Source organism: Solanum pennellii, chromosome 3, assembly GCF_001406875.1.
Source record: "Solanum pennellii chromosome 3, SPENNV200".
NCBI lineage: Eukaryota > Viridiplantae > Streptophyta > Magnoliopsida > Solanales > Solanaceae > Solanum > Solanum pennellii.
Genome location: NC_028639.1, coordinates 60464013 through 60475992, shown reverse-complemented (window position 1 = coordinate 60475992; position 11980 = coordinate 60464013). Strand labels below are relative to the sequence as shown.

Below are 11980 nucleotides of genomic sequence, written 5' to 3'. Positions count from 1 at the left end.
TGCCAGATGAATGCACTGACCCTATGATATAATTTAGCTGCAAATGCTCCAATGTGAAGTCCTTGAAGGACAGAGTCTATGATATGCCGGAAGCGTAATAGACCAATCAATTTCAAATATAAAATTCCTTAAAGAAGGAAGGAGCAAATAATCAATATGGTCATGATAATGAGGCAAGTGCTATAAAAGAGCACATTGACATAACACTTCATAAAATCTTGAAAAAAAGGTTCAGGTACCTGAAATAATGAAAAATGAAGAGATCTCGATAACTTATGTCTTGTTGGAATCTATATCAAATAACCGTCGACGGTATCTTTGATATGAGGTGGCGCTCAATGATATAAATTGTGACGAGGATCTTGAATCAAATCTGTCATATAGTGTGGACAGATAAATCGTTGGCCAAGTAAAATGCACAATTCAAGTATATTTTGTTTCACTTAGAAAAGTGACATTTTGGACTGGTAGTCCATAAATCAAGGTATAATGTCAGTGGGGTACAAATAAATTATTATGCGATGGTATAACCGTAAGATATCAAATACGATTTATGCCTTGGGACATAAAGGTTTATCGCAAAAATCCTAACATTATTGGAGATGTTTTCTCCTTTGGTGGATGCAATGAGGTTTGTTTTGATCTGGCAACATATGAAAAACTTGAGTGCATGTAATGAATAATTGTAATGTCTAGCTAGACAATGAAGGTTATATGAAAATCCTTGAAACAATCGAGGTGTTTGAAGCATATAAGAGTTTGAAAGAAACTTTTTCAATAAAGATTCAAGAATCCTTATATGGATTGAAATAGTCAAGGAAGAAAAAAGGTACAAAAGAATGACCCTAATTGTCCTTGTATTTTTATGAAAAGCTCTTGGTAAGACAAAATTTTGTCTTGACCTACAGATTGATAATTTGACAAATGAAATATTTGTCTAACAGTGCACATACACTGAAAAGTTTTGATGCAATTTTATATGGATAAATCGCATTCATTGAGTACCCCAATGATTATGAGGTCATTTGACAGAAAAATGATGATTCAGTTTGATCTCAAAAGAAGGATGAAGAGTTTCTTGGTGATGAAACTCTATCTTGGTGATGAAACTCTATCTTGGTGCAGGGCACTAGTGCATCTTACTAACAATATTTGACCAAATATTTATTTTGCAGTAAATTTACTGGCAAAATTCAGTTTCTCCCCGATAAAAGGACATTGAAATGGTGTTGAGCACATGATTGAATATCCTCGAAGGACCATAGTTATGGGTTTATTCTATTCCGAGGAATCCAAGACAAAATTGATTGGTTACGCAGATGCAGAATATTTATCTGATTCGCATAAAGCTCTATCTCAAGCACGCTATGTGTTTGCATGTGGAGGCACAATAATATCCTGGCGATCAATGAAGCAAATGTTGTTATGCAGAAATAAAAGTCCTCCATGAAGCAAGTCGAAAGTGCGTCTGGTTGAGATAAATGACGCACCTTATTCAAGAAATGTGTGGTTTTTCTTTGAAAAATAATATACCAACTACAATGTACGAAGATTGGAGACATCATCACAAGAAATTAAGTGATGTTTTAATCAGGGAGAGTATAATACGCGTTGCACTCTTTTTTCCTTGACAGAGGTTTTTTTTCCCACTGGGTTTTCCTGGCAAGGTTTTTAATGAGGCAACAAATAGTGCGTATCAAAAGATATGTGTACTCTTTTTCCTTCACTAGAATTTTTTCCCACAGGGTTTTTTCTAGTAAGGTTTTAACGAGGTACATTATCTATGGACATCCAAGGTGGAGTTTTATAAATACATTGAATTTAGTGGATTGTCCATTAAGCTTATCATAAACTTATCCTTATCATGGATATGTATTCCCAAGGTGATGAATCTTTTTGGGATAGAAATGTATCTACTAATGTGACATTAAACATGGTGACCTTTTGATTGATTTCTCTACCTATAAATAGAGATATCATTCACCATTGTAATATACACTTGAATAAGAAGAAAATTCCTCTTCTTCTATCTACTTCTCTTGTCTTCTTCTCTTTATGATTATATTCTTATGAGCTTGATTTTATAACAAAACAAACAATATAAAAGAAATATTCTATAGTTAAAGAGAGCTTATAACATTCTTAATGGTTCTATTAATCGGAATTTGCAGCTACACTGCTTATTCCACTTGTTGCACATAATATTTATTTTTCTATGTGTTTCTTCATCCCTTTGTATTTACCAAATACTATTCAGTTCTATAAAAAGAGACAAAAAAAAGTTACCTTTTTGTGGCATTGATTCGACAGAAGTTGGAGATGGCTAGCAGTAGAAAGAGTAGTAGTGACTAGTGAGAGGATAGAGCAAAACAAGATTTCTTCAAAAGTGAGGCTTGCACTTTGTATTTCTGGTTCTAATAAACACGTCATACTGTGCCTCAGCCCAAAGGAAGACATTACTATCAAAGAAGTTACTATTTTCTTTAAATGATAAAATTGGAAATAAAAACTAAGAAGAAACAATCTGCTGAGATAGTGAGAATTGAGAAGGTTACCTAATTCTGTCATTTCGATTTTCGGGTGGTACGAAGAAATAGGTGATTTTCCTACTTATTGCAATAGGATCAAATAGGACGTGTTCTTGAACCTAGGCATTAGGGGATAAATTATTGCTTAAAGATAGACATAACCTATTCATCGTGCTTAGCCGACTATTTCATGAAATCTTCACTGAATTTTTTTGTTTCTCAGCTAGAGATATAACATGGCTTAGAATAAACGGAGGGAATTTCCAACCCTACCCTCTATTTTACTCTCCAAATATAAATATAGAGTTGTCTATTTTTTCAAATAATCAACTCCAACTCAATTTTCAAATTTACTCTCTCTCTCTCTCTGAAAAAGAATCTTTTTCTCTCTCCTAAATATTATGTTACTATTTATATTTCATTCTTATTTTCTTATTTCATAATACAAATCATTTCTTCTTTTCGCAAATAATTACCCCTATAATGTATGTAATCTTTGTGTAATATAAATTTTGTTCTTTCAAATTTTTCGTTAAATATAAAATTATATTTTATCTAAATTTATAAATAAAATAAATTACAACAAATATTATGTGTAATACATGCTAACAAACAATTCAAATAAAAGTGAAATCATTGATGAAATACTATTAAATAATAAATGATATATTATCCTAAAATTTATTTTACATCAATACTATACTTTCAAGACTATTATATTGCTTTCACAATAATCTATTAATGCATTACGGAGTTCAAAATGAGTAATTTTTTGTCCATATTTTTTTATGTGTAGATAAAAATTGTTTAATTTAGTATCCAATTATTTCGTGTACTAATTTACTTCTTCTATTCCATTTTGAGTTATTGCAAAAAGTATTTTCATGCTCATTAAAAAATGTAACTTAATAATTTATCACTATAACATAAAAGTAGATTGTTTGAATTATCATGTAGATTTTGTGTATTCTTCGTAGTGAAAAATATTTTAAGTGACAATTTTTTCAAAAAGAATTAGAAAAATTGCTCTTTGGGATGAAAACAGTATACTTATCTATTGTATGTTTTTTTAGATGTTGTATTACTTAGAAAATGATTCAACTATTTAAAGCTTAATTTATAGCCTCATATAAGATAAATAATATTAAAATAATTTGAAATTACATATTTAAAGTGAGTTTTTAGCAAATAAAATAGAAAATTATTAATTCGAATAAAAATAGTAACTTGTCAATAATATGTTTTTAGATGTTATATAGAAAATTAATTACAAATAGTGAAGACTTACTTGATGAAACAATAGTAATATTATTAAAATAATAAAAAGTAAAATAAAGAGGTGAATAGTTTTTATCCAAATTTGAAGAACTACTATTCACCTATCTATAAATGGAGGATAGAGAGTAATATGGAGGGGGGTTGGAAAACCCTTTCTATGTTTTACTCTCTAAATATAGAGAATAAAGAGTAAAATAGAGGTGGATTGGAGATGGTCTGAGTAGGCGGGTAGAAATTGAAAATTTCCGGTGAGTATCGCTAATTTTGCAGGTTAATAGTCCGGATAAATTAATTAGTCAAAGTAACTGAAGAATCCAATTAGATTGGTAGATTCTCCAAGACACTTGAATATGTTCTCCAAATTCGTGTCAAACTCGGCTACGTTGGAAATAACCAACACTTTTATTTTTTTATGACCGTGGTGTCCCAACCAACTTTCTTGCACCTCGATTAATTTCACGAGATATGTGCCACCTTTCACTAGCAATAGGTATCACGTAACTCTGTCCCCCAAACGAGATACGTGCCACCTTTTACTAGCAATAGGTACCACGTAACTCTGTCCCTCAAGGTGGTATGGATGAGAAGAATCATCTAGTGTTTTTTCTTATCTCCAAACCTGAGACCTCATAGTTCTCGACGACTTTATTGACCACTAGACCACACCTTTGAATGCAAATAACTAACATGTTTGAGCGACTAATTGAGCACTACAGCTTTATTTGTGAATGTGTTTTGCCACATTAATATCCAAGCACTTAACTCCCTATTTTCAAATCAGTGAACTAAGTAGCCTAATTCCTCCTAGATAGCCCACACTTAAGTCCTTAAGAGTGTCCCCCTAGCTCTCAGGTTACTCACTTCATCAAATAAGCCTAACTTTCGGCAAACAGTCGAAAACTTGATGGGCATAAATTAACAAGTGCAATTTTCCCTGAAGGCTAAAACGCAGTAAAGTTTTCTCCTTTTTCCCTAAATCTGTGAGAATAACAGTTCATAATCCAAATAGCAATCACCAATAATAGAACTAAACTTCAGAACAAATATTTACACCAGTGAACTACAATTATGCATTCAATTCACAGTGGCCGGCCAGGGATAATCAAGGAAAAGTGAACTGAGATAAAAGAGATGATCCAGCGAGAGAGACAATTTAGGATGTTACCTGATAGTTTGCCGGCACAGGCCGGTCAGTGTCAGGTGAGCTTTTTAGCTTTTGTTTGTAAAAGGTAAAAACTAGAGGGAGTGAAACAACAAATAAGTTAGGAAAAATTATTGACTAGGGGTGTTTTTGGTACGAAGGAAAATATATTTCAATTTTCTCATGTTTGGTTGAGTTAAATGTTTTGAAAAATGTTGTCCAAATCAACTCAGTTTCCTCAAATTTAAGGAAAATGACTTTTCTTTAAAAAATTAAGGAAAACATTTTCCAAAATTTTTCTCCAACTTGAAATTACAATTTTTTTGTTGAAAAAATAAATTTAAAGCTTATTTTAAAAAATATTTTTCAACTTCAATTTAAATGATATTCTTATCTGTTCTTTATTTTGATTAAAAGAAATTTAAATGTATATTTCATTTCGAATTTCGCAATCTATTGTTAAAGTAAATACATCAACTTTATATTGTTTTTTTTATTTCATGTTACATTGTTAGTCTTTCTATTAAATTGTTGATTAAATTTATAATCTGTTGTTCTGTGATTCTTCTTGTTAGTTTAGTTAACTTTAGTTTATAAGCTTTCATTCTCCTTATGATTAGTTTAGTTTAGTATTTGTGTCATTTTTATCTGTTCTTTATTTTGATTAAAAGAAATTTAAATGTATATTTCATTTCGAATTTCGCAATCTATTGTTAAAATAAATACATCAACTTTTTTAATTGTTTAGATAATATGCTCAATCATGAGCTGCACCACATTTTGGGTACAATTTTTACTTGGTAACTCATGAGATTAGTGGAGTTTTTCACATTGTAATGAATTGAACTTACAATTAGCTTCTCCTTTATTAATCAAGTGGTAGTGTCTCTACTTGCTAAGATGGTTGTAATCTGTATGGAAATTTGCTATTTATTCCAGCTATGGAAGCTGATAAGTGGACAAGTTTTTCAGAAGGGACTAGTGATTCTGTATACGGAGAGGATCCTGACGATGATGACCATTGTTTTGCATATGCATTCATTGATATACCAAAGTTGCAGTTTAGGTTCCATCTCATGATATAGATAAAGTATTAAAAACAATTTTGAAAAACATATAGGAATGTGAATAGGCGGTAATCTTTTTCTTCAGAAAAGATATTTCAAGATAACGATGGCTTGATCCATTAGGAATGGCTGAGGTTGTGGAGAGAAAGGGTGGATTGTGGACAACTACTGGGATAGTTCATAATGGCAAGATATATTGCTTCATCGAAGAGATTTTGTAGGTGATGCAAATTCTCTTTTGGTTATCTCCTGTAGTTGAAGAGTTAAATACTAGAGACTTTGAGTACATGTATAATTTGAAAATAAGCCATGAGAAAATAAGAACTGAGTTATTTCAGCATATCTGGTCAGAAGTCAAATTTCAAATCTGTTTAGCCAAGAAAAAAGTGAAAATTTTTATTCTTGTTTTTCAGGTTGCAAAAAGGTGAACATTATATAGTTCACTTAATAAATTGACATACTTTTCTGGTGAGTTTTTTCTCATCGATGACTCTGAGGGCTGATTTTGATATAGATTTGTGATACTCCTAGTGATCTTATTGTTACCCCTCTGCGGGTTATGCTTGGGAACTTTGGTTGCATACTTGTCTACTGCTTTGACATATTTAAAATTAGTCTGGTTAGAGAAGCAGTATAAAACCAAATGGATAAATTATATGAAGAGATAGATAACAAGTATTTAAAGGTAAGTTTTTCCATTGACGCATCTATTTGTATTAGGAATTGATGTGAAAAATTTATGAATCATTTAAGATTTATCTTCTGCAGTTTCCAGTGTTTTAAAGAATTATACTCATTTTCTCATGTAGATATCTTGCCGAAATTGGGGCTCTACATCTACTCAGTAAAGATGACACAATCCTATCTCTGGAACATGTGTACAACAAGGTTGCAGAAGGAAAAAATGGATGTTCCTTGGAATATTATGAAGCATATAAGCACTTGAAATCTCTTGGTTATATAGTTGGGCGTCAGGGAATTCCTTGGTCAGTAAGAAGGTCAAAAGCAAATTGTGTTGTTAACCAAGACACGCTGGAGCCTGCTCAAAGTGGAGATGAAGAATCAAGAAACAGCATTCTCATCTCTGAAATGATTAATAATATGCACATTGGTGGATTTAAACTGGCCTTTGACGTTTACCCTCCTAATAGCAGATTCAGAAAGTCTGCTCCTGGTGATCCCTGTTTTGTACTTTGTCTTGTGAGGTACGATACCCTCGTTAATGCGTTCATTATATTAAGGTGCCTACTAAAATTTTCTGAATCACCTCCTAGTATTATTTATCTGATCATAGGAACTTGGAATAACTAGCTAAGCAATTCTATGTGTGAACATTGCAGAATGTTCAAGAGTAAGATGGATTGTTGGATTGGATGGTATTCTAGAAAAAAACTAGTTTTTCTTTAATATTTTCCACTTTATCCCTCACTCTGGCCCTGTCTGATTCCCTAAATTCTTTTATCCGACTTCTTTGATCTACATTCACTGTCAAAGTAGCTTTATTTTATGAGTGATGTATTTTCTTGTGCAGTGAGTATCCACCCTCCAAAGAAGAAATTGAAGATCTTGAGAGACATTCTCATGGTATTCCGTTGAAATTCTGTCTTGTTGAGCATGGACGCTTGAGCTTTTTCTCCTTCAACAAAGTTGAGCTCCCTATCCTTCCATGATCTTTTCGAGCAACACATACAAATCTTGGCATGCCCTGTGAAGAGCTATGGTACAATTATGAATTTTTAGTTTGTGGATTGATGTTTAATCGTTGTGTAATCACAAAACATCATTAATGAAACAACAGATAACATGTCTCGTCTTCTTTGCCTTCAGTGCTAACATACGTGTTACAATGGTGAAATTTACTCTTTGCCAGAGCCCCAGAAACACTTTTATCCCTTGGCTGCTGGACTGCTCTATCATTTTTAGCTCCTTTGCATCAGTCTGTTCACAACTTTATCAGCTTTTCATCCACTTTGTCAACTTCTAAAACTTATATTGTTTGTGAAGTTCCAATTGATGGGTGTTTACATGGTGAAATTTTTTACTATGTGACGTGTGTTGTGTGAGACACATTTGAATTTTTACTCTCAAAGTATTTTGTTTCAACTTTTTTCCGTGGAAGGCGTCTTTATGTAGGTATAGTTATGCTGTTATCTAGTGAAATAATTGGGTACATGTAAATTGATTAGTTGTCCATCATTAGGAAATACGTCATAGCTGTGTAGGGCCAAAACCAGATGGATTGGTGTACAACTATAATCCACATAAGATGAGACCTCTAATTTAACCAAGTCCATGATCATTAATTGGTGAGGGCTACTGATATGGGTTGTAGTGCGGTGGTGGAATTGTTTTACCCTTGATTAAAGATCTCGGGTTCGAGTTCTAAATATGGAGAAAATCTTGTTGAGAGTGTCACTCGGATTCTACTGTGTGTGATTTGAATTTAGTCAAGACTTCGATACAGACTTCAGACATCGAATGAAAAAAATAAATTGGTGATGGCCATGGTGTGAAAAGGCAATCTACATAGTTGTAGTCTTCGTTAGCTGCACAAACATGAATTGACAGGTAACTTTAAGTGAAGTTTGTATTGTAGTTATTTTTTCTTTCTTTCTTTCTGGTGTATTGTAGTTCTTGAATTTGAGTAAATATCAATGTGTAGAATTAAAATGACATTATCTTTTATGAACCCACCTTGAGATTTCAAGTTTAAATTTCATGGCTAATTTTTTATTTTTCGAACACCTTTGGTAAAAATCTTGAATCCGCTGTAATAGCCGAGTATTGGTGGAATACCTTCACTTGCAATTTTAGTATATACACGGTCCTTAAAACTATGTATTTTGTTAGTTAACCATTTTAATTATCATGTGTCATTCGCTTTTTAAGTTGCATTGATTCTATAATTTAAAAAGGAGAAAGGGTCAAATATATTCCAATATTATTGAAAATAGTTTAAATATATAGTATGTTATATTTTCGATTTAATTATACCTCTCCTGTTATACTTAGGTATAAAGATACCTCTAATTTTAACGAAAGGACACTTGTTAACTTATGATTCAAATAACTCATTCCGATTTTAAATACCTAATTCTCTTTAGAAATCCACTCATTTAAAAAGGCGAGTGCATCATTGTCAAAGGCGGCTCTGCCCTATAAGAAAAAGGCAACCACTTTATGCTTCCAAATTTGAGGGCATCATTTATTTTAACAATAATAGATTGCAGGTTTATTTTATAAGAAGACCATTAAATACGATTTGCAGGGAAAAAAATACTAAAAGAACAAATTATTAGAAGTTTGATATATATATATATATATATATATATATATCAATTACTATATCATAAGAAAAATTAAATACGTTGTTTAAATGACCTATTAATTGAAAAAGAATTATTAGAAGAAACAATTTATTTTAAAAAATGCAAGTTTACATCTGAAGAAATTTAAGTAGTACACTTTTATCAAGCTTCCGAATTTATTTTGTTTAAAAAATAACAAACAATGGTGTTTTAAAATTAATTTAATATTTATTATATTTTAAGAATGGTACAAACAATATATCGAGTTTTGTTGAATGATCACAGATTTCGATAATCCAATTTTTACACTTAAATTTACCATTGTTTATAATACGTATTTCATGAGAAATATGATCAATTCTTTTTATAAGAAACTTTTCTTATTTGATATATTATATATAAGTTCAATAAAGAAAAAAATAATCAAATAAAATTATTAAGAAATAAAAAAAGTTATGTAAGAATTGGACTGATTGAATTGTGATATGGATAAAACTCATTATTAAGTCATGGCGACCTCAAGTAATATTTGGATGAATTACTGACTCATTCAATTCATTTATTAACTTAATTTTGTCGTTTAAATTTAAATCAATTCATTATATTACCGTTATAATTAGTGTAAAAGTTAAACGGTAAAGTGGATATAAGGCATAAATATATATGATGAATATATAGATTTTATTTTAGCCATCGAAGCTAAGTTCTGAAAGTCTATCAAATAGGCGTCTTTGGTTGGATTTGATCCAAAAATTACTTGAGCTGAAATGAGTTGATTAAACCATTCGAAAGTTATTCAAGTCTTTGGATGGATTGTCTTATTTTACGATAGTCTTTAATTCTTGCCTCCCTTCTCATTTAATTAAAATTAATGAACTAAAGTATTCTTAATTGTGACCTAATTTTGCAATGCATGAAATAAGAAATCTTTTATCGTAATTAGTAATATAAGTGTTGTATAATAAAATGGATTGAGCGTAGGCTTAAACTAATAAATTGATTCATATTTTCATAAGAAAATTTTATTGTAACGATCTGTTAGGTCGTTTTGTGAATTAGGACTATTTTGATTTTTTCCGAAAAAATCAAAGAGATATTTTAAACTAGTCAATAGCTAAGAATATCTAATTGATGAATTTTTGTTAGAGTATTATAGTTGAATAGTTAGTGGGTCACATCTATAATTAATAGTAATCACTTGACCTATGTAATTAAAATATGTTAGTGGAGTTAATTTTAAAAAAAAATAAGAGTTGGAAATTCATTTGTGTGGCGTAGAATACAGAGCGAAGAGGGATGAAAAAACAATTACTTTAGGTAAAAAGCTTTTTTAGTCGACTCTAATTTCTGCATTAGCGCACCTAAGTAGCATAAATTGTTGGCTTGAAAGAATGTGGTGATACTGTATTATTTTGTTGTGACTTGGTATTGGAAAGTTAGAGAAATTTTAGTATAATTATCAGGTTGAGTTGGATGATTGTTTACTTAATAATAATTAGTATGCAATAATTAGACAATGATTACAGGATTGGAAATAAATGCAGGGTTGGGGGTTTTGATTTTCCGTCTCGTAGTGTAGACAAGGGTTTTAAAAGCTTTTTCTTTTTTATTTACAATCAAATAATAAATCCAAATAATTGACCAAGGTTTAGTTTTTTTAAAAGAAAAAATTATCTGTATAACTACAAATGATTTGCTAATGATTGCCATAGGTTGTAATGTGTAGAACTTAGAACTTATATGCAGAGACATAAATCGTAGTTATAGGTTCTGGAATTTTGGTCTTTAACACATGGGTTGAAATCAACTTATTTAATTTTTATTGTTACAGCGTAAATCCAATTTTATTTTCTATATTGAGATAGTTAAGAGATTATTAGGTGTATATTATATGATTGAAATTAAATTATAAGATATTTTGAGAGAGATTAAGATTTAACCCTAGGCTTGAAATTTAGCGAATATGATTCTTTTGAAATATAAATTATAGCAAAATTAGGAGCTTGATTAGAGATATGAGCGGGTTTTTGGGTCTAGCATAGAAATATAATAATATGTGTGTCTACGAATTCACATGCTTACAAATCTTGCATAATTGGTAAATTGGGAACGTTCTGAAGCTTTACAAAAAGAGAAGGAAAAACCTTGAGGATTCGTGCACGTGTTCGGCATTTTAGGTACGAGTACCGGTGTTACAAAGGGAAAGTTTATTACTATAGTATTGCGGATTATAATCCGAGAATGCCAAAGCATATGAGCATTAGCTGATATACTATTGACTGATTTATTATGGGTGATTGTATTCTTATTTGAACTTGTATAGTTGTGATAGTTGAGGTGGTTATGTATTATGGTGATATTTGATTGATTGCAATGCACCATCATCTCCTTTATTTGAATTCATATTATGCACATGCATTGACATGAAGTCGAGTATAAGTTGGGCACGTGGAGATCATCTGTTCTGAGGATGGTGAGATGTTAAGATTATAATTTGGGCACGTGAAGATCGTCCGTGCAAAAATTGTTTGACTTTTATGATAGTGCTGAGATTGTCCACACAGACACCTGGAGATCGTCCGTGTCGTTATATGGACTTGGCGAGTCCCCCATAGGTCATGAACTCTCGATGTATTTTTGAGAAGTATCATGTATATA

At 31.2% G+C, this 11980-nt stretch overlaps 1 protein-coding gene across 1 annotated transcript; it reads left to right on the top strand.

Annotated features, from left to right (window-relative positions):
• Positions 1-5888: 5888 nt before the first annotated feature.
• LOC107013943 (tRNA-splicing endonuclease subunit Sen54-like) lies at positions 5889-7963 on the top strand. The gene is made up of 4 exons (XM_027915627.1): positions 5889-6013; positions 6121-6231; positions 6824-7219; positions 7546-7963. Exons 1-4 carry the CDS (start codon positions 5889-5891, stop codon positions 7682-7684), a joined length of 771 nt encoding a protein of 256 aa, XP_027771428.1. The 3' UTR covers positions 7685-7963.
• The last annotated feature ends 4017 nt before the right edge of the window (positions 7964-11980 follow it).

Coding starts and splice junctions, on each gene's coding strand:
- LOC107013943 (XM_027915627.1), top strand. CDS start 5,889: ATGGAAGCTGATAAGTGGACAAGTTTTTCAGAAGGGACTAGTGATTCT. Junction 6,014..6,120: donor ATACCAAAGTTGCAGTTTAG/GTTCCATCTCAT, acceptor TTCAAGATAACG/ATGGCTTGATCCATTAGGAA. Junction 7,220..7,545: donor TTTGTACTTTGTCTTGTGAG/GTACGATACCCT, acceptor TTTCTTGTGCAG/TGAGTATCCACCCTCCAAAG.